At 46.9% G+C, this 22,190-nt stretch overlaps 1 protein-coding gene across 5 annotated transcripts in view; it reads left to right on the forward strand.

The window, feature by feature from the left end:
- The window catches only part of LOC139546211 (pneumococcal serine-rich repeat protein-like), a 92,454-nt gene extending 72,401 nt beyond the window's left edge, over window positions 1-20,053 (forward strand). For 4 of the 5 annotated variants that reach the window (XM_071354331.1, XM_071354333.1, XM_071354334.1 and 1 more), the window contains 3 exons: window positions 7,498-7,565; window positions 17,901-17,962; window positions 18,231-20,053. In XM_071354331.1, coding sequence (XP_071210432.1) covers window positions 7,498-7,565; window positions 17,901-17,962; window positions 18,231-18,414 — 314 coding nt within the window. In that variant the 3' untranslated portion in view covers window positions 18,415-20,053. The remainder of the gene's footprint in view (window positions 1-7,497; window positions 7,566-17,900; window positions 17,963-18,230) is intronic. The other variant, XM_071354335.1, reaches the window with a different exon arrangement.
- The last annotated feature ends 2,137 nt before the right edge of the window (window positions 20,054-22,190 follow it).

Here is a 22,190-nt window from a genome sequence, read left to right on the forward strand (position 1 = left end):
CTTTAGAGCAGGGTCATAGGGAGTGCACTACTTTAGAGCAGGGCCATAGGGAGTGCACTACTTTAGAGCAGGGCCATAGGGAGTGCACTACTTTAGAGCAGGGCCATAGGGAGTGCACTACTTTAGAGCAGGGTCATAGGGAGTGCACTACTTTAGAGCAGGGTCATAGGGAGTGCACTACTTTAGAGCAGGGTCATAGGGAGTGCACTACTTTAGAGCAGGGTCATAGGGAGTGCACTACTTTAGAGCAGGGTCATAGGGAGTGCACTACTTTAGAGCAGGGTCATAGGGAGTGCACTACTTTAGAGCAGGGTCATAGGGAGTGCACTACTTTAGAGCAGGGTCATAGGGAGTGCACTACTTTAGAGCAGGGTCATAGGGAGTGCACTACTTTAGAGCAGGGCCATAGGGAGTGCACTACTTTAGAGCAGGGCCATAGGGAGTGCACTACTTTAGAGCAGGGCCATAGGGAGTGCACTACTTTAGAGCAGGGTCATAGGGAGTGCACTACTTTAGAGCAGGGTCATAGGGAGTGCACTACTTTAGAGCAGGGTCATAGGGAGTGCACTACTTTAGAGCAGGGTCATAGGGAGTGCACTACTTTAGAGCAGGGTCATAGGGAGTGCACTACTTTAGAGCAGGGCCATAGGGAGTGCACTACTTTAGAGCAGGGTCATAGGGAGTGCACTACTTTAGAGCAGGGTCATAGGGAGTGCACTACTTTAGAGCAGGGTCATAGGGAGTGCACTACTTTAGAGCAGGGTCATAGGGAGTGCACTACTTTAGAGCAGGGTCATAGGGAGTGCACTACTTTAGAGCAGGGTCATAGGGAGTGCACTACTTTAGAGCAGGGTCATAGGGAGTGCACTACCTTAGAGCAGGGTCATAGGGAGTGCACTACTTTAGAGCAGGGTCATAGGGAGTGCACTACTTTAGAGCAGGGTCATAGGGAGTGCACTACTTTAGAGCAGGGTCATAGGGAGTGCACTACTTTAGAGCAGGGTCATAGGGAGTGCACTACTTTAGAGCAGGGTCATAGGGAGTGCACTACTTTAGAGCAGGGTCATAGGGAGTGCACTACTTTAGAGCAGGGTCATAGGGAGTGCACTACTTTAGAGCAGGGTCATAGGGAGTGCACTACTTTAGAGCAGGGTCATAGGGAGTGCACTACTTTAGAGCAGGGTCATAGGGAGTGCACTACTTTAGAGCAGGGTCATAGGGAGGGCACTACTTTAGAGCAGGGTCATAGGGAGGGCACTACTTTAGAGCAGGGTCATAGGGAGGGCACTACTTTAGAGCAGGGTCATAGGGAGGGCACTACTTTAGAGCAGGGTCATAGGGAGTGCACTACTTTAGAGCAGGGTCATAGGGAGTGCACTACTTTAGAGCAGGGTCATAGGGAGTGCACTACTTTAGAGCAGGGTCATAGGGAGTGCACTACTTTAGAGCAGGGCCATAGGGAGTGCACTACTTTAGAGCAGGGCCATAGGGAGTGCACTACTTTAGAGCAGGGCCATAGGGAGTGCACTACTTTAGAGCAGGGCCATAGGGAGTGCACTACTTTAGAGCAGGGCCATAGGGAGTGCACTACTTTAGAGCAGGGCCATAGGGAGTGCACTACTTTAGAGCAGGGCCATAGGGAGTGCACTACTTTAGAGCAGGGCCATAGGGAGTGCACTACTTTAGAGCAGGGCCATAGGGAGTGCACTACTTTAGAGCAGGGCCATAGGGAGTGCACTACTTTAGAGCAGGGCCATAGGGAGTGCACTACTTTAGAGCAGGGTCATAGGGAGTGCACTACTTTAGAGCAGGGTCATAGGGAGTGCACTACTTTAGAGCAGGGTCATAGGGAGTGCACTACTTTAGAGCAGGGTCATAGGGAGTGCACTACTTTAGAGCAGGGTCATAGGGAGTGCACTACTTTAGAGCAGGGTCATAGGGAGTGCACTACTTTAGAGCAGGGTCATAGGGAGTGCACTACTTTAGAGCAGGGTCATAGGGAGTGCACTACTTTAGAGCAGGGTCATAGGGAGTGCACTACTTTAGAGCAGGGTCATAGGGAGTGCACTACTTTAGAGCAGGGTCATAGGGAGTGCACTACTTTAGAGCAGGGTCATAGGGAGTGCACTACTTTAGAGCAGGGTCATAGGGAGTGCACTACTTTAGAGCAGGGCCATAGGGAGTGCACTACTTTAGAGCAGGGCCATAGGGAGTGCACTACTTTAGAGCAGGGCCATAGGGAGTGCACTACTTTAGAGCAGGGCCATAGGGAGTGCACTACTTTAGAGCAGGGTCATAGGGAGTGCACTACTTTAGAGCAGGGTCATAGGGAGTGCACTACTTTAGAGCAGGGTCATAGGGAGTGCACTACTTTAGAGCAGGGTCATAGGGAGTGCACTACTTTAGAGCAGGGTCATAGGGAGTGCACTACTTTAGAGCAGGGTCATAGGGAGTGCACTACTTTAGAGCAGGGTCATAGGGAGTGCACTACTTTAGAGCAGGGTCATAGGGAGTGCACTACTTTAGAGCAGGGTCATAGGGAGTGCACTACTTTAGAGCAGGGTCATAGGGAGTGCACTACTTTAGAGCAGGGTCATAGGGAGTGCACTACTTTAGAGCAGGGTCATAGGGAGTGCACTACTTTAGAGCAGGGTCATAGGGAGTGCACTACTTTAGAGCAGGGTCATAGGGAGTGCACTACTTTAGAGCAGGGTCATAGGGAGTGCACTACTTTAGAGCAGGGTCATAGGGAGTGCACTACTTTAGAGCAGGGTCATAGGGAGTGCACTACTTTAGAGCAGGGTCATAGGGAGTGCACTACTTTAGAGCAGGGTCATAGGGAGTGCACTACTTTAGAGCAGGGTCATAGGGAGTGCACTACTTTAGAGCAGGGTCATAGGGAGTGCACTACTTTAGAGCAGGGTCATAGGGAGTGCACTACTTTAGAGCAGGGTCATAGGGAGTGCACTACTTTAGAGCAGGGTCATAGGGAGTGCACTACTTTAGAGCAGGGTCATAGGGAGTGCACTACTTTAGAGCAGGGTCATAGGGAGTGCACTACTTTAGAGCAGGGTCATAGGGAGTGCACTACTTTAGAGCAGGGTCATAGGGAGTGCACTACTTTAGAGCAGGGTCATAGGGAGTGCACTACTTTAGAGCAGGGTCATAGGGAGTGCACTACTTTAGAGCAGGGTCATAGGGAGTGCACTACTTTAGAGCAGGGTCATAGGGAGTGCACTACTTTAGAGCAGGGTCATAGGGAGTGCACTACTTTAGAGCAGGGTCATAGGGAGTGCACTACTTTAGAGCAGGGTCATAGGGAGTGCACTACTTTAGAGCAGGGTCATAGGGAGTGCACTACTTTAGAGCAGGGTCATAGGGAGTGCACTACTTTAGAGCAGGGTCATAGGGAGTGCACTACTTTAGAGCAGGGTCATAGGGAGTGCACTACTTTAGAGCAGGGTCATAGGGAGTGCACTACTTTAGAGCAGGGCCATAGGGAGTGCACTACTTTAGAGCAGGGTCATAGGGAGTGCACTACTTTAGAGCAGGGCCATAGGGAGTGCACTACTTTAGAGCAGGGCCATAGGGAGTGCACTACTTTAGAGCAGGGCCATAGGGAGTGCACTACTTTAGAGCAGGGCCATAGGGAGTGCACTACTTTAGAGCAGGGCCATAGGGAGTGCACTACTTTAGAGCAGGGCCATAGGGAGTGCACTACTTTAGAGCAGGGCCATAGGGAGTGCACTACTTTAGAGCAGGGCCATAGGGAGTGCACTACTTTAGAGCAGGGCCATAGGGAGTGCACTACTTTAGAGCAGGGCCATAGGGAGTGCACTACTTTAGAGCAGGGCCATAGGGAGTGCACTACTTTAGAGCAGGGCCATAGGGAGTGCACTACTTTAGAGCAGGGCCATAGGGAGTGCACTACTTTAGAGCAGGGCCATAGGGAGTGCACTACTTTAGAGCAGGGCCATAGGGAGTGCACTACTTTAGAGCAGGGCCATAGGGAGTGCACTACTTTAGAGCAGGGCCATAGGGAGTGCACTACTTTAGAGCAGGGCCATAGGGAGTGCACTACTTTAGAGCAGGGCCATAGGGAGTGCACTACTTTAGAGCAGGGCCATAGGGAGTGCACTACTTTAGAGCAGGGCCATAGGGAGTGCACTACTTTAGAGCAGGGCCATAGGGAGTGCACTACTTTAGAGCAGGGTCATAGGGAGTGCACTACTTTAGAGCAGGGCCATAGGGAGTGCACTACTTTAGAGCAGGGCCATAGGGAGTGCACTACTTTAGAGCAGGGCCATAGGGAGTGCACTACTTTAGAGCAGGGCCATAGGGAGTGCACTACTTTAGAGCAGGGCCATAGGGAGTGCACTACTTTAGAGCAGGGTCATAGGGAGTGCACTACTTTAGAGCAGGGTCATAGGGAGTGCACTACTTTAGAGCAGGGTCATAGGGAGTGCACTACTTTAGAGCAGGGTCATAGGGAGTGCACTACTTTAGAGCAGGGTCATAGGGAGTGCACTACTTTAGAGCAGGGTCATAGGGAGTGCACTACTTTAGAGCAGGGCCATAGGGAGTGCACTACTTTAGAGCAGGGCCATAGGGAGTGCACTACTTTAGAGCAGGGCCATAGGGAGTGCACTACTTTAGAGCAGGGCCATAGGGAGTGCACTACTTTAGAGCAGGGCCATAGGGAGTGCACTACTTTAGAGCAGGGCCATAGGGAGTGCACTACTTTAGAGCAGGGCCATAGGGAGTGCACTACTTTAGAGCAGGGCCATAGGGAGTGCACTACTTTAGAGCAGGGCCATAGGGAGTGCACTACTTTAGAGCAGGGCCATAGGGAGTGCACTACTTTAGAGCAGGGCCATAGGGAGTGCACTACTTTAGAGCAGGGTCATAGGGAGTGCACTACTTTAGAGCAGGGTCATAGGGAGTGCACTACTTTAGAGCAGGGTCATAGGGAGGGCACTACTTTAGAGCAGGGTCATAGGGAGGGCACTACTTTAGAGCAGGGTCATAGGGAGGGCACTACTTTAGAGCAGGGTCATAGGGAGGGCACTACTTTAGAGCAGGGTCATAGGGAGGGCACTACTTTAGAGCAGGGTCATAGGGAGGGCACTACTTTAGAGCAGGGTCATAGGGAGGGCACTACTTTAGAGCAGGGTCATAGGGAGGGCACTACTTTAGAGCAGGGTCATAGGGAGGGCACTACTTTAGAGCAGGGCCATAGGGAGGGCACTACTTTAGAGCAGGGCCATAGGGAGGGCACTACTTTAGAGCAGGGCCATAGGGAGGGCACTACTTTAGAGCAGGGCCATAGGGAGGGCACTACTTTAGAGCAGGGCCATAGGGAGGGCACTACTTTAGAGCAGGGCCATAGGGAGTGCACTACTTTAGAGCAGGGCCATAGGGAGTGCACTACTTTAGAGCAGGGCCATAGGGAGTGCACTACTTTAGAGCAGGGCCATAGGGAGTGCACTACTTTAGAGCAGGGCCATAGGGAGTGCACTACTTTAGAGCAGGGCCATAGGGAGTGCACTACTTTAGAGCAGGGCCATAGGGAGTGCACTACTTTAGAGCAGGGCCATAGGGAGTGCACTACTTTAGAGCAGGGCCATAGGGAGTGCACTACTTTAGAGCAGGGTCATAGGGAGTGCACTACTTTAGAGCAGGGTCATAGGGAGTGCACTACTTTAGAGCAGGGTCATAGGGAGTGCACTACTTTAGAGCAGGGTCATAGGGAGTGCACTACTTTAGAGCAGGGCCATAGGGAGTGCACTACTTTAGAGCAGGGCCATAGGGAGTGCACTACTTTAGAGCAGGGCCATAGGGAGTGCACTACTTTAGAGCAGGGCCATAGGGAGTGCACTACTTTAGAGCAGGGCCATAGGGAGTGCACTACTTTAGAGCAGGGCCATAGGGAGTGCACTACTTTAGAGCAGGGCCATAGGGAGTGCACTACTTTAGAGCAGGGCCATAGGGAGTGCACTACTTTAGAGCAGGGCCATAGGGAGTGCACTACTTTAGAGCAGGGCCATAGGGAGTGCACTACTTTAGAGCAGGGCCATAGGGAGTGCACTACTTTAGAGCAGGGCCATAGGGAGTGCACTACTTTAGAGCAGGGCCATAGGGAGTGCACTACTTTAGAGCAGGGCCATAGGGAGTGCACTACTTTAGAGCAGGGCCATAGGGAGTGCACTACTTTAGAGCAGGGCCATAGGGAGTGCACTACTTTAGAGCAGGGCCATAGGGAGTGCACTACTTTAGAGCAGGGCCATAGGGAGTGCACTACTTTAGAGCAGGGCCATAGGGAGTGCACTACTTTAGAGCAGGGTCATAGGGAGTGCACTACTTTAGAGCAGGGTCATAGGGAGTGCACTACTTTAGAGCAGGGTCATAGGGAGTGCACTACTTTAGAGCAGGGTCATAGGGAGTGCACTACTTTAGAGCAGGGTCATAGGGAGTGCACTACTTTAGAGCAGGGTCATAGGGAGTGCACTACTTTAGAGCAGGGTCATAGGGAGTGCACTACTTTAGAGCAGGGTCATAGGGAGTGCACTACTTTAGAGCAGGGTCATAGGGAGTGCACTACTTTAGAGCAGGGTCATAGGGAGTGCACTACTTTAGAGCAGGGTCATAGGGAGTGCACTACTTTAGAGCAGGGTCATAGGGAGTGCACTACTTTAGAGCAGGGTCATAGGGAGTGCACTACTTTAGAGCAGGGTCATAGGGAGTGCACTACTTTAGAGCAGGGTCATAGGGAGTGCACTACTTTAGAGCAGGGTCATAGGGAGTGCACTACTTTAGAGCAGGGTCATAGGGAGTGCACTACTTTAGAGCAGGGTCATAGGGAGTGCACTACTTTAGAGCAGGGTCATAGGGAGTGCACTACTTTAGAGCAGGGCCATAGGGAGTGCACTACTTTAGAGCAGGGCCATAGGGAGTGCACTACTTTAGAGCAGGGCCATAGGGAGTGCACTACTTTAGAGCAGGGCCATAGGGAGTGCACTACTTTAGAGCAGGGCCATAGGGAGTGCACTACTTTAGAGCAGGGCCATAGGGAGTGCACTACTTTAGAGCAGGGCCATAGGGAGTGCACTACTTTAGAGCAGGGCCATAGGGAGTGCACTACTTTAGAGCAGGGCCATAGGGAGTGCACTACTTTAGAGCAGGGCCATAGGGAGTGCACTACTTTAGAGCAGGGCCATAGGGAGTGCACTACTTTAGAGCAGGGTCATAGGGAGTGCACTACTTTAGAGCAGGGTCATAGGGAGTGCACTACTTTAGAGCAGGGTCATAGGGAGTGCACTACTTTAGAGCAGGGTCATAGGGAGTGCACTACTTTAGAGCAGGGTCATAGGGAGTGCACTATTTAGGATGTGAACTCTGGTCTAAAGCTAGTTGACAGTATGGCTGAATGCTTGTTGCACTTCCACCTGCAACCAATAGGGGGCCCACTACTCGTTACCATTGTCTTGTTGTTTGTAGGAGTCCGTGTGCTGAGGAGTCTGTGTCAGAAAGGGGTCCATCTAGGAACCACAGACGCTGCACATCTAGTGAGTATTGTCTCTCTGGGAATGCTGTTCATTTGGATGTATATATGTGGATGACATTACACACAGTCATCCTGAGGCCAGGATTCAATCCCCTCGTGGCTTAAAGGCAATCCTTAAGAGTCTATTGATGCACCCGTGCAACATAATAATAACATCTAAATGTGTACATTTAAGCTAGAGATGTTATTTCCTGTTGGGCTGCGTTTCAATCCACCTAGAGATATCTGTTATTTCCTGTTAGGCTGCGTTTCAATCCACCTAGAGATGTTATTTCCTGTTGGGCTGCGTTTCAATCCACCTAGAGATATCTGTTATTTCCTGTTGGGCTGCGTTTCAATCCACCTAGAGATGTTATTTCCTGTTGGGCTGCGTTTCAATCCACCTAGAGATATCTGTTATTTCCTGTTGGGCTGCGTTTCAATCCACCTAGAGATATCTGTTATTTCCTGTTGGGCTGCGTTTCAATCCACCTAGAGATATCTGTTATTTCCTGTTGGGCTGCGTTTCAATCCACCTAGAGATATCTGTTACTTCCTGTTGGGCTGCGTTTCAATCCACCTAGAGATATCTGTTATTTCCTGTTGGGCTGCGTTTCAATCCACCTAGAGATATCTGTTATTTCCTGTTGGGCTGCGTTTCAATCCACCTAGAGATGTTATTTCCTGTTGGGCTGCGTTTCAATCCACCTAGAGATGTTATTTCCTGTTGGGCTGCGTTTCAATCCACCTAGAGATATCTGTTATTTCCTGTTGGGCTGCGTTTCAATCCACCTAGAGATGTTATTTCCTGTTGGGCTGCGTTTCAATCCACCTAGAGATGTTATTTCCTGTTGGGCTGCGTTTCAATCCACCTAGAGATATCTGTTATTTCCTGTTGGGCTGCGTTTCAATCCACCTAGAGATATCTGTTATTTCCCGTTGGGCTGCGTTTCAATCCACCTAGAGATATCTGTTATTTCCTGTTGGGCTGCGTTTCAATCCACCTAGAGATATCTGTTATTTCCTGTTGGGCTGCGTTTCAATCCACCTAGAGATATCTGTTATTTCCTGTTGGGCTGCGTTTCAATCCACCTAGAGATATCTGTTATTTCCTGTTGGGCTGCGTTTCAATCCACCTAGAGATATCTGTTATTTCCTGTTGGGCTGCGTTTCAATCCACCTAGAGATATCTGTTATTTCCTGTTAGGCTGCGTTTCAATCCACCTAGAGATATCTGTTATTTCCTGTTGGGCTGCGTTTCAATCCACCTAGAGATATCTGTTATTTCCTGTTGGGCTGCGTTTCAATCCACCTAGAGATATCTGTTATTTCCTGTTGGGCTGCGTTTCAATCCACCTAGAGATATCTGTTATTTCCTGTTGGGCTGCGTTTCAATCCACCTAGAGATATCTGTTATTTCCTGTTAGGCTGCGTTTCAATCCACCTAGAGATATCTGTTATTTCCTGTTGGGCTGCGTTTCAATCCACCTAGAGATATCTGTTATTTCCTGTTGGGCTGCGTTTCAATCCACCTAGAGATATCTGTTATTTCCTGTTGGGCTGCGTTTCAATCCACCTAGAGATATCTGTTATTTCCTGTTGGGCTGCGTTTCAATCCACCTAGAGATATCTGTTATTTCCTGTTGGGCTGCGTTTCAATCCACCTAGAGATATCTGTTATTTCCTGTTGGGCTGCGTTTCAATCCACCTAGAGATATCTGTTATTTCCTGTTGGGCTGCGTTTCAATCCACCTAGAGATATCTGTTATTTCCCGTTGGGCTGCGTTTCAATCCACCTAGAGATATCTGTTATTTCCTGTTGGGCTGCGTTTCAATCCACCTAGAGATATCTGTTATTTCCTGTTGGGCTGCGTTTCAATCCACCTAGAGATATCTGTTATTTCCTGTTGGGCTGCGTTTCAATCCACCTAGAGATATCTGTTATTTCCTGTTGGGCTGCGTTTCAATCCACCTAGAGATATCTGTTATTTCCTGTTGGGCTGCGTTTCAATCCACCTAGAGATATCTGTTATTTCCTGTTGGGCTGCGTTTCAATCCACCTAGAGATATCTGTTATTTCCTGTTGGGCTGCGTTTCAATCCACCTAGAGATGTTATTTCCTGTTGGGCTGCGTTTCAATCCACCTAGAGATATCTGTTATTTCCTGTTAGGCTGCGTTTCAATCCACCTAGAGATATCTGTTATTTCCTGTTGGGCTGCGTTTCAATCCACCTAGAGATATCTGTTATTTCCTGTTGGGCTGCGTTTCAATCCACCTAGAGATATCTGTTATTTCCTGTTGGGCTGCGTTTCAATCCACCTAGAGATATCTGTTATTTCCTGTTGGGCTGCGTTTCAATCCACCTAGAGATATCTGTTATTTCCTGTTGGGCTGCGTTTCAATCCACCTAGAGATATCTGTTATTTCCTGTTGGGCTGCGTTTCAATCCACCTAGAGATATCTGTTATTTCCTGTTGGGCTGCGTTTCAATCCACCTAGAGATATCTGTTATTTCCTGTTGGGCTGCGTTTCAATCCACCTAGAGATATCTGTTATTTCCTGTTGGGCTGCGTTTCAATCCACCTAGAGATATCTGTTATTTCCTGTTGGGCTGCGTTTCAATCCACCTAGAGATATCTGTTATTTCCTGTTGGGCTGCGTTTCAATCCACCTAGAGATGTTATTTCCTGTTGGGCTGCGTTTCAATCCACCTAGAGATGTTATTTCCTGTTGGGCTGCGTTTCAATCCACCTAGAGATATCTGTTATTTCCTGTTGGGCTGCGTTTCAATCCACCTAGAGATGTTATTTCCTGTTGGGCTGCGTTTCAATCCACCTAGAGATGTTATTTCCTGTTGGGCTGCGTTTCAATCCACCTAGAGATGTTATTTCCTGTTGGGCTGCGTTTCAATCCACCTAGAGATATCTGTTATTTCCCGTTGGGCTGCGTTTCAATCCACCTAGAGATATCTGTTATTTCCCGTTGGGCTGCGTTTCAATCCACCTAGAGATATCTGTTATTTCCTGTTGGGCTGCGTTTCAATCCACCTAGAGATATCTGTTATTTCCTGTTGGGCTGCGTTTCAATCCACCTAGAGATATCTGTTATTTCCTGTTGGGCTGCGTTTCAATCCACCTAGAGATATCTGTTATTTCCTGTTGGGCTGCGTTTCAATCCACCTAGAGATATCTGTTATTTCCTGTTGGGCTGCGTTTCAATCCACCTAGAGATGTTATTTCCTGTTGGGCTGCGTTTCAATCCACCTAGAGATGTTATTTCCTGTTGGGCTGCGTTTCAATCCACCTAGAGATATCTGTTATTTCCTGTTGGGCTGCGTTTCAATCCACCTAGAGATGTTATTTCCTGTTGGGCTGCGTTTCAATCCACCTAGAGATGTTATTTCCTGTTGGGCTGCGTTTCAATCCACCTAGAGATATCTGTTATTTCCCGTTGGGCTGCGTTTCAATCCACCTAGAGATATCTGTTATTTCCCGTTGGGCTGCGTTTCAATCCACCTAGAGATATCTGTTATTTCCTGTTGGGCTGCGTTTCAATCCACCTAGAGATATCTGTTATTTCCTGTTGGGCTGCGTTTCAATCCACCTAGAGATATCTGTTATTTCCTGTTGGGCTGCGTTTCAATCCACCTAGAGATATCTGTTATTTCCTGTTGGGCTGCGTTTCAATCCACCTAGAGATATCTGTTATTTCCTGTTGGGCTGCGTTTCAATCCACCTAGAGATATCTGTTATTTCCTGTTAGGCTGCGTTTCAATCCACCTAGAGATATCTGTTATTTCCTGTTGGGCTGCGTTTCAATCCACCTAGAGATATCTGTTATTTCCTGTTGGGCTGCGTTTCAATCCACCTAGAGATATCTGTTATTTCCTGTTGGGCTGCGTTTCAATCCACCTAGAGATATCTGTTATTTCCTGTTGGGCTGCGTTTCAATCCACCTAGAGATATCTGTTATTTCCTGTTAGGCTGCGTTTCAATCCACCTAGAGATATCTGTTATTTCCTGTTGGGCTGCGTTTCAATCCACCTAGAGATATCTGTTATTTCCTGTTGGGCTGCGTTTCAATCCACCTAGAGATATCTGTTATTTCCTGTTGGGCTGCGTTTCAATCCACCTAGAGATATCTGTTATTTCCTGTTGGGCTGCGTTTCAATCCACCTAGAGATATCTGTTATTTCCTGTTGGGCTGCGTTTCAATCCACCTAGAGATATCTGTTATTTCCTGTTGGGCTGCGTTTCAATCCACCTAGAGATATCTGTTATTTCCCGTTGGGCTGCGTTTCAATCCACCTAGAGATATCTGTTATTTCCCGTTGGGCTGCGTTTCAATCCACCTAGAGATATCTGTTATTTCCTGTTGGGCTGCGTTTCAATCCACCTAGAGATATCTGTTATTTCCTGTTGGGCTGCGTTTCAATCCACCTAGAGATATCTGTTATTTCCTGTTGGGCTGCGTTTCAATCCACCTAGAGATATCTGTTATTTCCTGTTGGGCTGCGTTTCAATCCACCTAGAGATATCTGTTATTTCCTGTTGGGCTGCGTTTCAATCCACCTAGAGATATCTGTTATTTCCTGTTGGGCTGCGTTTCAATCCACCTAGAGATATCTGTTATTTCCTGTTGGGCTGCGTTTCAATCCACCTAGAGATGTTATTTCCTGTTGGGCTGCGTTTCAATCCACCTAGAGATATCTGTTATTTCCTGTTAGGCTGCGTTTCAATCCACCTAGAGATATCTGTTATTTCCTGTTGGGCTGCGTTTCAATCCACCTAGAGATATCTGTTATTTCCTGTTGGGCTGCGTTTCAATCCACCTAGAGATATCTGTTATTTCCTGTTGGGCTGCGTTTCAATCCACCTAGAGATATCTGTTATTTCCTGTTGGGCTGCGTTTCAATCCACCTAGAGATATCTGTTATTTCCTGTTGGGCTGCGTTTCAATCCACCTAGAGATATCTGTTATTTCCTGTTGGGCTGCGTTTCAATCCACCTAGAGATATCTGTTATTTCCTGTTGGGCTGCGTTTCAATCCACCTAGAGATATCTGTTATTTCCTGTTGGGCTGCGTTTCAATCCACCTAGAGATATCTGTTATTTCCTGTTGGGCTGCGTTTCAATCCACCTAGAGATATCTGTTATTTCCTGTTGGGCTGCGTTTCAATCCACCTAGAGATATCTGTTATTTCCTGTTGGGCTGCGTTTCAATCCACCTAGAGATATCTGTTATTTCCTGTTGGGCTGCGTTTCAATCCACCTAGAGATATCTGTTATTTCCTGTTGGGCTGCGTTTCAATCCACCTAGAGATATCTGTTATTTCCTGTTGGGCTGCGTTTCAATCCACCTAGAGATATCTGTTATTTCCTGTTGGGCTGCGTTTCAATCCACCTAGAGATATCTGTTATTTCCTGTTGGGCTGCGTTTCAATCCACCTAGAGATATCTGTTATTTCCTGTTGGGCTGCGTTTCAATCCACCTAGAGATATCTGTTATTTCCTGTTGGGCTGCGTTTCAATCCACCTAGAGATATCTGTTATTTCCTGTTGGGCTGCGTTTCAATCCACCTAGAGATATCTGTTATTTCCTGTTGGGCTGCGTTTCAATCCACCTAGAGATATCTGTTATTTCCTGTTGGGCTGCGTTTCAATCCACCTAGAGATATCTGTTATTTCCTGTTGGGCTGCGTTTCAATCCACCTAGAGATATCTGTTATTTCCTGTTGGGCTGCGTTTCAATCCACCTAGAGATATCTGTTATTTCCTGTTGGGCTGCGTTTCAATCCACCTAGAGATATCTGTTATTTCCTGTTGGGCTGCGTTTCAATCCACCTAGAGATATCTGTTATTTCCTGTTGGGCTGCGTTTCAATCCACCTAGAGATATCTGTTATTTCCTGTTGGGCTGCGTTTCAATCCACCTAGAGATATCTGTTATTTCCTGTTGGGCTGCGTTTCAATCCACCTAGAGATATCTGTTATTTCCTGTTGGGCTGCGTTTCAATCCACCTAGAGATATCTGTTATTTCCTGTTGGGCTGCGTTTCAATCCACCTAGAGATATCTGTTATTTCCTGTTGGGCTGCGTTTCAATCCACCTAGAGATATCTGTTATTTCCTGTTGGGCTGCGTTTCAATCCACCTAGAGATATCTGTTATTTCCTGTTGGGCTGCGTTTCAATCCACCTAGAGATATCTGTTATTTCCTGTTGGGCTGCGTTTCAATCCACCTAGAGATATCTGTTATTTCCTGTTGGGCTGCGTTTCAATCCACCTAGAGATATCTGTTATTTCCTGTTGGGCTGCGTTTCAATCCACCTAGAGATATCTGTTATTTCCTGTTGGGCTGCGTTTCAATCCACCTAGAGATATCTGTTATTTCCTGTTGGGCTGCGTTTCAATCCACCTAGAGATATCTGTTATTTCCTGTTGGGCTGCGTTTCAATCCACCTAGAGATATCTGTTATTTCCTGTTGGGCTGCGTTTCAATCCACCTAGAGATATCTGTTATTTCCTGTTGGGCTGCGTTTCAATCCACCTAGAGATATCTGTTATTTCCTGTTGGGCTGCGTTTCAATCCACCTAGAGATATCTGTTATTTCCTGTTGGGCTGCGTTTCAATCCACCTAGAGATATCTGTTATTTCCTGTTGGGCTGCGTTTCAATCCACCTAGAGATATCTGTTATTTCCTGTTGGGCTGCGTTTCAATCCACCTAGAGATATCTGTTATTTCCTGTTGGGCTGCGTTTCAATCCACCTAGAGATATCTGTTATTTCCTGTTGGGCTGCGTTTCAATCCACCTAGAGATATCTGTTATTTCCTGTTGGGCTGCGTTTCAATCCACCTAGAGATATCTGTTATTTCCTGTTGGGCTGCGTTTCAATCCACCTAGAGATATCTGTTATTTCCTGTTGGGCTGCGTTTCAATCCACCTAGAGATATCTGTTATTTCCTGTTGGGCTGCGTTTCAATCCACCTAGAGATATCTGTTATTTCCTGTTGGGCTGCGTTTCAATCCACCTAGAGATATCTGTTATTTCCTGTTGGGCTGCGTTTCAATCCACCTAGAGATATCTGTTATTTCCTGTTGGGCTGCGTTTCAATCCACCTAGAGATATCTGTTATTTCCTGTTGGGCTGCGTTTCAATCCACCTAGAGATATCTGTTATTTCCTGTTGGGCTGCGTTTCAATCCACCTAGAGATATCTGTTATTTCCTGTTGGGCTGCGTTTCAATCCACCTAGAGATATCTGTTATTTCCTGTTGGGCTGCGTTTCAATCCACCTAGAGATATCTGTTATTTCCTGTTGGGCTGCGTTTCAATCCACCTAGAGATATCTGTTATTTCCTGTTGGGCTGCGTTTCAATCCACCTAGAGATATCTGTTATTTCCTGTTGGGCTGCGTTTCAATCCACCTAGAGATATCTGTTATTTCCCGTTGGGCTGCGTTTCAATCCACCTAGAGATATCTGTTATTTCCCGTTGGGCTGCGTTTCAATCCACCTAGAGATATCTGTTATTTCCCGTTGGGCTGCGTTTCAATCCACCTAGAGATATCTGTTATTTCCCGTTGGGCTGCGTTTCAATCCACCTAGAGATATCTGTTATTTCCCGTTGGGCTGCGTTTCAATCCACCTAGAGATATCTGTTATTTCCCGTTGGGCTGCGTTTCAATCCACCTAGAGATATCTGTTATTTCCTGTTGGGCTGCGTTTCAATCCACCTAGAGATATCTGTTATTTCCTGTTGGGCTGCGTTTCAATCCACCTAGAGATATCTGTTATTTCCTGTTGGGCTGCGTTTCAATCCACCTAGAGATATCTGTTATTTCCTGTTGGGCTGCGTTTCAATCCACCTAGAGATATCTGTTATTTCCCGTTGGGCTGCGTTTCAATCCACCTAGAGATGTTATTTCCCGTTGGGCTGCGTTTCAATCCACCTAGAGATATCTGTTATTTCCCGTTGGGCTGCGTTTCAATCCACCTAGAGATATCTGTTATTTCCTGTTGGGCTGCGTTTCAATCCACCTAGAGATGTTATTTCCTGTTGGGCTGCGTTTCAATCCGCCTAGAGATGTTATTTCCTGTTGGGCTGCGTTTCAATCCGCCTAGAGATGTTACTTCCTGTTGGGCTGCGTTTCAATCCGTCTAGAGATGTTATTTCCTGTTGGGCTGCGTTTCAATCCGCCTAGAGATGTTATTTCCTGTTGGGCTGCGTTTCAATCCGCCTAGAGATGTTATTTCCTGTTGGGCTGCGTTTCAATCCGCCTAGAGATGTTATTTCCTGTTGGGCTGCGTTTCAATCCGCCTAGAGATGTTATTTCCTGTTGGGCTGCGTTTCAATCCGCCTAGAGATGTTATTTCCTGTTGGGCTGCGTTTCAATCCGCCTAGAGATGTTATTTCCTGTTGGGCTGCGTTTCAATCCGCCTAGAGATGTTATTTCCTGTTGGGCTGCGTTTCAATCCGCCTAGAGATGTTATTTCCTGTTGGGCTGCGTTTCAATCCGCCTAGAGATGTTATTTCCTGTTGGGCTGCGTTTCAATCCGCCTAGAGATGTTATTTCCTGTTGGGCTGCGTTTCAATCCGCCTAGAGATGTTATTTCCTGTTGGGCTGCGTTTCAATCCGCCTAGAGATGTTATTTCCTGTTGGGCTGCGTTTCAATCCGCCTAGAGATGTTATTTCCTGTTGGGCTGCGTTTCAATCCGCCTAGAGATGTTATTTCCTGTTGGGCTGCGTTTCAATCCGCCTAGAGATGTTATTTCCTGTTGGGCTGCGTTTCAATCCGCCTAGAGATGTTATTTCCTGTTGGGCTGCGTTTCAATCCCCCTAGAGATGTTATTTCCTGTTGGGCTGCGTTTCAATCCCCCTAGAGATGTTATTTCCTGTTGGGCTGCGTTTCAATCCGCCTAGAGATGTTATTTCCTGTTGGGCTGCGTTTCAATCCGCCTAGAGATGTTATTTCCTGTTGGGCTGCGTTTCAATCCGCCTAGAGATGTTATTTCCTGTTGGGCTGCGTTTCAATTCGCCTAGAGATGTTATTTCCTGTTGGGCTGCGTTTCAATCCGCCTAGAGATGTTATTTCCTGTTGGGCTGCGTTTCAATCCGCCTAGAGATGTTATTTCCTGTTGGGCTGCGTTTCAATCCGCCTAGAGATGTTATTTCCTGTTGGGCTGCGTTTCAATCCGCCTAGAGATGTTATTTCCTGTTGGGCTGCGTTTCAATCCGCCTAGAGATGTTATTTCCTGTTGGGCTGCGTTTCAATCCGCCTAGAGATGTTATTTCCTGTTGGGCTGCGTTTCAATCCGCCTAGAGATGTTATTTCCTGTTGGGCTGCGTTTCAATCCGCCTAGAGATGTTATTTCCTGTTGGGCTGCGTTTCAATTCGCCTAGAGATGTTATTTCCTGTTGGGCTGCGTTTCAATCCGCCTAGAGATGTTATTTCCTGTTGGGCTGCGTTTCAATCCGCCTAGAGATGTTATTTCCTGTTGGGCTGCGTTTCAATCCGCCTAGAGATGTTATTTCCTGTTGGGCTGCGTTTCAATCCGCCTAGAGATGTTATTTCCTGTTGGGCTGCGTTTCAATCCGCCTAGAGATGTTATTTCCTGTTGGGCTGCGTTTCAATCCGCCTAGAGATGTTATTTCCTGTTGGGCTGCGTTTCAATCCACCTAGAGATGTTATTTCCTGTTGGGCTGCGTTTCAATCCGCCTAGAGATGTTATTTCCTGTTGGGCTGCGTTTCAATCCACCTAGAGATGTTATTTCCTGTTGGGCTGCGTTTCAATCCACCTAGAGATATCTGTTATTTCCTGTTGGGCTGCGTTTCAATCCCCCTAGAGATGTTATTTCCTGTTGGGCTGCGTTTCAATCCGCCTAGAGATGTTATTTCCTGTTGGGCTGCGTTTCAATCCGCCTAGAGATGTTATTTCCTGTTGGGCTGCGTTTCAATCCGCCCACGGTATGTCGACCTTCCACATCTGCGTTGGAAGAATTTGTCTTCTCGCGAAAACATCTGTAGCGTCTGAATGGTATTAACTAATGACCACTATGGAAAGATGAGACTCTCGTCAACACTATTTGATTTTTTAAAATTAATTAACCTTTATTTAACTAGGCAAGTCAGTTAAGAACAAATTCTTATTTACAATGACGGCCTACACCGGCCAAACGCGGATGACGCTGGACCAATGGGACTCCCAATCACGATGGTGTCCTCCGTTTTGCTCTACGACCCCCACAAGTGTCACGCGACAATTTTTTAAATATATTTCCTGACCTTATATCTCCTAGATAAGGACAGACACTTCAAAACCTTTATTCCTTATGATTTATTTGTTATTTTCTAGTGGTCCGAGTCGACCTACGTTCCCAAGTCTGATCACCTCAGGCAGGAGCCAAGCAGATCGAGGTGAGTGGACACACACACACACACACACACACACACACACACACACACACACACACACACACACACACACACAGGACCTCATCCAGTGGCTCTCAATAGCTTCTCAATACAATAAAGCCCTGGTAAACCCAGGCAGTCTATAGTGTAACTATACACACACACACACACACACAGCACCAGTGGGAACAGGACTACATTTCTCCACAGTTGGAATAGTTTCCTTTTGATCTCTAAGACCAAGTCTCTGTGTCCACCTCCTCTATTCCAGTGTGGTGGTGAGTCACAGAACTAGGCCCCAGCCAGACCAGGAGGAGTACTGTTTCTCCCAGGAGGTCACCACCTCCCTCCCAGACATCAGCCTCCTGGGCTCCTCCACCTCCTCGCCCAGCCTCAGCCTGGCCACCGAGTCTACAGCCAGCGTGCCACCCAGAGATGAGGAGTTCGAGGGTTAACCTGCCCTCGCTACACCGTAACACTGTTGACTTCCAGAAGGCACAAAACACATCCCCTCGTTTGGGGGAGGTGTGATGGAGGGTCAAGGAAACATGAACACCTTCCTCTTTTCACTACCGTAGTCGAAACTGGAGAGGGACAAACAGCTGTATCTGACGTGATAAGATCACTTGAGTTTTCTGATTGTTTTTTTTTTCATGATGTGGAGTGTTAGTGCTGGATAGGAGGGAGGGGCTTCTCTGGACCGGGTGGACAGACAGCAGCTTTTGGCCAATCGGCCGAGGAGAAAATCCAAGGCTGCCCTGCCTACTTAGAGCCAGTCCAATCAGATTCCACTCCTAGGTGTGTTTACATCAAATCTAAATCAAAGTTTATTGGTACACAGATTTTGTTATTGCAGGTGCAGTGAAATGCTTGTGTTTTCTAGCATTTCAGCCTTGGTTACTATGGGGTGGGTATATATATCTGCATTTCAGCCTTGGTTACTATGGGGTGGGTATATATATCTGCATTTCAGCCTTGGTTACTATGGGGTGGGTATATATATCTGCATTTCAGCCTTGGTTACTATGGGGTGGGTATATATATCTGCATTTCAGCCTTGGTTACTATGGGGTGGGTATATATATAACTGCATTTCAGCCTTGGTTACTATGGGGTGGGTATATATATCTGCATTTCAGCCTTGGTTACTATGGGGTGGGTATATATATCTGCATTTCAGCCTTGGTTACTATGGGGTGGGTATATATAACTGCATTTCAGCCTTGGTTACTATGGGGTGGGTATATATATAACTGCATTTCAGCCTTGGTTACTATGGGGTGGGTATATATATATCTGCATTTCAACCTTGGTTACTATGGGGTGGGTATATATATCTGCATTTCAGCCTTGGTTACTATGGGGTGGGTATATATATCTGCATTTCAGCCTTGTTACTATGGGGTGGGTATATATATCTGCATTTCAGCCTTGGTTACTATGGGGTGGGTATATATATCTGCATTTCAGCCTTGGTTACTATGGGGTGGGTATATATATCTGCATTTCAGCCTTGGTTACTATGGGGTGGGTATATATAACTGCATTTCAGCCTTGGTTACTATGGGGTGGGTATATATATCTGCATTTCAGCCTTGGTTACTATGGGGTGGGTATATATAACTGCATTTCAGCCTTGTTACTATGGGGTGGGTATATATATCTGCATTTCAGCCTTGGTTACTATGGGGTGGGTATATATATCTGCATTTCAGCCTTGGTTACTATGGGGTGGGTATATATATCTGCATTTCAGCCTTGGTTACTATGGGGTGGGTATATATATCTGCAGTGTTCAGCGCTTCGTTACTATGGGGTGGGTATATATATCTGCATTTCAGCCTTGGTTACTATGGGGTGGGTATATATATATGCATTTCAGCCTTGGTTACTATGGGGTGGGTATATATATCTGCATTTGGCTGGTCATTTTACATATGCTTTATAATATATGTAAACAATTTTTACAATTTGAAGTTGTAGTAATAATTGTTATGAATAAATACTAGTTTTAAATTGTTCTATTAGTCCCAGATTAGGGAAATAACTGCTCAGGTTCATGTGTACACATTAAAACTGATATTTGAAGAATGACTCATTTCAGTCTTTTCCTTTCTAAATAATTCAAAAGGGATTTATGGACCTCAAGTTGTGACATTGTAGTTTTCAACATTTTTATAGGATAAATGTACTGCATGTTTAGATAAAAGGACTTAACATATTTTTACAACAATCTACCGACCAAGCAACTATTAAAAGGTCAAAGTTGACCCCCTGTGGATGCTTGAGACAAGGCTGTGTGGAATGCCCCTGGGCACTGAAGACGCCCAGCGGTGTGGCAAGTTCACATCCCAGTCTCCTGAGAACGGCAAGCTGCCAAGCCAACAGTGGTTGACTCAAATAATTCACTACTTTTCTCTCAACCTCATGAGACGGACATTGACGTGCCTCAGCAGCATCAGAAGCCAAGGGTTGAAAGACAATCTAGTACAAGGAGGTTGAATCAAATCTAATTTTATTAGTCACATGCGCCGAATACAACAGTGAAATGCTGACTTACAATCCCTTAACCAACAATATAGTTTAAAAAATAAGAGTAAGAATAAGAAAACTAATAACCCCCAGTCCACCTGACCTGATGACTCCTTGCTGTCCCCAGTCCACCTGGCCTGATGACTCCTTGCTGTCCCCAGTCCACCTGGCCTGATGACTCCTTGCTGTCCCCAGTCCACCTGGCCTGATGACTCCATGCTGTCCCCAGTCCACCTGGCCTGATGACTCCTTGCTGTCCCCAGTCCACCTGGCCTGATGACTCCTTGCTGTCCCCAGTCCACCTGGCCTGATGACTCCTTGCTGTCCCCAGTCCACCTGGTCATGCTGCTGCTCCAGTTTCAACTGTTCTGCCTGCGGCTATGGAACCCTGACCTGTTCACCGGACGTGCTACCTGTCCCAGACCTGCTGTTTTCAACTCTCTAGAAACAGCAGGAGCGGTAGAGATACTCTTAATGATCGGCTATGAAAAGCCAACTGACATTTACTCCTGAGGTGCTGACTTGTTGCACCCTCGACAACTACTGTGATTATTATTATTTGACCATGTTGGTCATTTATGAACATTTGAACATCTTGGCCATGTTCTGTTATAATCTCCACCCGGCACAGCCAGAAGAGGACTGGCCACCCCTCATAGCCTGGTTCCTCTCTAGGTTTCTTCCTAGGTTTTGGCCTTTTCTAGGGAGTTTTTCCTAGCCACCGTGCTTCTACACCTGCATTGCTTGCTGTTTGGAGTTTTAGGCTGGGTTTCTGTACAGCACTTTGAGATATCAGCTGATGTAAGAAAAGCTATATAAATTAATTTGAATACAAGCTCACAGAACAAGACCGCTGAGGCACGTAAAAATGATCTGTCCTCGGTTGCAACTACTGAGTTCAAAACTGCCTCTGGTATTAACGTAAGCAGAAGAACTGTTCGTCGGGAGCTTCATGAAATGGGTTTCCACGGCCGAGCAGACGCACACAAGCCTAAGATCACAATGCCAAGCGTCAGCTGGAGTGGTGTAAAGCTCGCCGCCATTGGACTCTGGAGCAGTGGAAACGCGTGAATCACTTTTCACCATGTGGCAGTCCGACGGACTAATCTGGGTTTAGCGGATGCCAGGAGAACGCTACCTGGCCGAATGCATCTTGCCAACTGTAAAGTTTGGTGGAGGAGGAATAATGGTCTGGGGCTGTTTTTCATGGTTCGGGCCCCTTAGTTCCAATGAAGGGAAATCTTAATGCTACAGCATATAATGACATTCTAGATGATTCTGTGCTTCTAACTTTGTGGCCACAGTTTAGGGAAGGCCCTTTCCTGTTTCAGCATGACAATGTCCCCATGCACAAAGCCAGGTCCATACAGAAAAAGATTTGTCGAGATCGGTGTGGAAGAACTTGACTGGCCTGCACAGAGCCCTGACCTCAACTCCATCGAACAGATTTGGGATGAATTGGAACGATGACTGAGAGCCAGGTCTAATCGCCCAACATCAGTGCCCGACCTCACTAATGCTCTTGTGGCTGAATGGAAGCAAGTCCCCGCAGCAATGTTCCAACATCTAGTAGAAAACCTTCCCAGAAGAGTGGAGGCTGTTATAGCAGCGAAGGGGGGACCAACTCCATATTAATGCCCATGATTTTGGAATGAGATGTTCAATGAGCAGCTGTCCACATATTGTTGGCCATGTAGTG

The sequence above is a fragment of the Salvelinus alpinus genome, chromosome 20, assembly GCF_045679555.1.
Source record: "Salvelinus alpinus chromosome 20, SLU_Salpinus.1, whole genome shotgun sequence".
NCBI lineage: Eukaryota > Metazoa > Chordata > Actinopteri > Salmoniformes > Salmonidae > Salvelinus > Salvelinus alpinus.